The 1889-nt window shown below is 38.0% G+C and overlaps 1 protein-coding gene across 1 annotated transcript in view; it reads left to right on the top strand.

The window, feature by feature from the left end:
* LOC112515664 (zinc finger protein CONSTANS-LIKE 2-like) overlaps positions 1 to 1336 on the top strand; it is a 2118-nt gene extending 782 nt beyond the window's left edge. Inside the window, exons 2-3 of the mRNA XM_025122570.1 lie at positions 10 to 120; positions 822 to 1336. Coding sequence (XP_024978338.1) covers positions 10 to 120; positions 822 to 1181 — 471 coding nt within the window. The 3' untranslated portion in view covers positions 1182 to 1336. The remainder of the gene's footprint in view (positions 1 to 9; positions 121 to 821) is intronic.
* Positions 1337 to 1889: the final 553 nt, after the last annotated feature.

Below are 1889 nucleotides of genomic sequence, written 5' to 3'. Positions count from 1 at the left end.
TATGGTGAGGCAAAGAAACACCACCACCACGATTTCCAACACCACAAGTTTCAGTTGGGGATGGAATATGAGACCTCAAATGGTGCTGGCAATGGCTATCCTGCTTCACTTTCTCACAGTGTAAGATTTTCATAAAATTTCAATTAGTCATTAGAGTTGATTTAAGTTTCCTATTGTCTATGCTTTTATCTATATCACATTAAGGGGCTGTTTGGTTGATTTTTCAACAAGGGTCTGTTTGTTAGCAGCTTAATAGGACTCACAGCTTATCTGGTCAGCTATGCATGACTATTTGGTAGTGGCCTATTCAGTAAGCTTCTAGGACTGAGCTTTATGCAGATTTCCCAATTAAAAAACATGCTTATTCCACCTATAAAAAAACCCTCCCAAACAAAAACTTTCACAATCTATACAAACAGATTAATTCACACAAACAGCTTCATCCATATAGGACTTATTGGAAAACCATCCAAACATCCCCCAAGTCCTATATGCAAATTACTCTGTCTGTATAGATTGTGAAGGCTTTTGTTTGGGAGTGTTTTTCATAGATAGAAGGAAAGTGTTTTTTCATGGGGAGGTGCAACTTTGAAAAAGAAAAACTTGGGCTTTCTGCATAAAGCTTTTAGCTCCCCCCCAAAGTTCACTAAATAAGTCACTTTCTATATCATTAAGCCACTACCAAACAGTCATGTATAGCTGACTGAGTAAGTTGCGAGTCCCATTAAGCTCATTAAGCTGTTAATAAACACGTCCTAAATTGCCTAGAAACATCAGCTCATGTGCATTTCACCTGACCAACTTCATTTTCTGTAATTCAGGTTTCAGTGTCATCATTGGATGTTGGAGTTGTACCAGAGTCCACAGTAACCGAGGTATCAATCTCGAATGCGAGAACTCCGAAAGGGACAATAGACCTATTCTCGAATCCTTCCGATCAGATGCCAACGCAACTTACTCCAATAGACAGAAAGGCCAGAGTCCTCAGGTACAGGGAGAAGAAGAAAACAAGAAAATTTGAGAAAACCATCAGGTACGCGTCTCGGAAAGCATATGCCGAGAAAAGGCCAAGGATCAAAGGCCGTTTTGCAAAAAGAACAAATGATGATGTGGAGGTAGAGCAATTGTTCTCGACGACACTAATGACAGAAGGCGGATACTGCATCGTCCCTTCGTTTTAAATTGAAGAATGCTTTGAAAAATAGTCTTACCAGTTAACTAGAAGATGCATAATTTTCCTTAATGTAACTGTTTGTTTCCATTCATGTTGTAAGGATATCATAGTAAATCTTGTAACTGTGCTTCTGTTTTCTATAAATGTATGCAATTTTTCCAATTTTGGTTTTTGGTCTATGGATATTGTATCAAGTTTATCTTCAAAGTTACCAATATTTTGGAAGAAGGAAGGCTGAAATCGAGACATATGACTGTAAATAATGTTACCTTTCTGAGGAAAACTGAGGGCCTGTTTCTTAGCAGCTTAATGAGCTTAATGGTACTCATAGCTTATCCAGTCAGCTATACATGACTGTTTAGTAGTGGCTTAATGATATAGAGAGTGGCTTATTAAGTAAGCTTCTAGGAGGAGCTTTATGCAGAAAGCCAAGTTTTTTTTTCTAAACCTACCCTTCCCAGTTATAAAGCATGCTCCTTCCATCTATGAAAAAACTCTCCCAAAGATAAACCTTCCCAATCTATACAGATAGATTAGTCCACACAGACAACTTTATCCATACAGGACTAAATAGAAAACCAACCAAACAGCCCCCGTCAATTCAATAGCATACACTACTGAGCATTTAGCTAGATCTGCTAGATACGATGCCATTTTGTGTACCCTACAAGATCTTATCTCAAATAATCAATTATAAATTCTGGTCCCCCTTTTT

This window comes from Cynara cardunculus, assembly GCF_001531365.2.
Source record: "Cynara cardunculus var. scolymus isolate 2C chromosome LG 7, CcrdV1, whole genome shotgun sequence".
Taxonomy (NCBI): domain Eukaryota; kingdom Viridiplantae; phylum Streptophyta; class Magnoliopsida; order Asterales; family Asteraceae; genus Cynara; species Cynara cardunculus.
The sequence above is the reverse complement of the archived record's forward strand: the minus strand, read 5'-3'. Positions and strand labels throughout refer to the sequence as shown.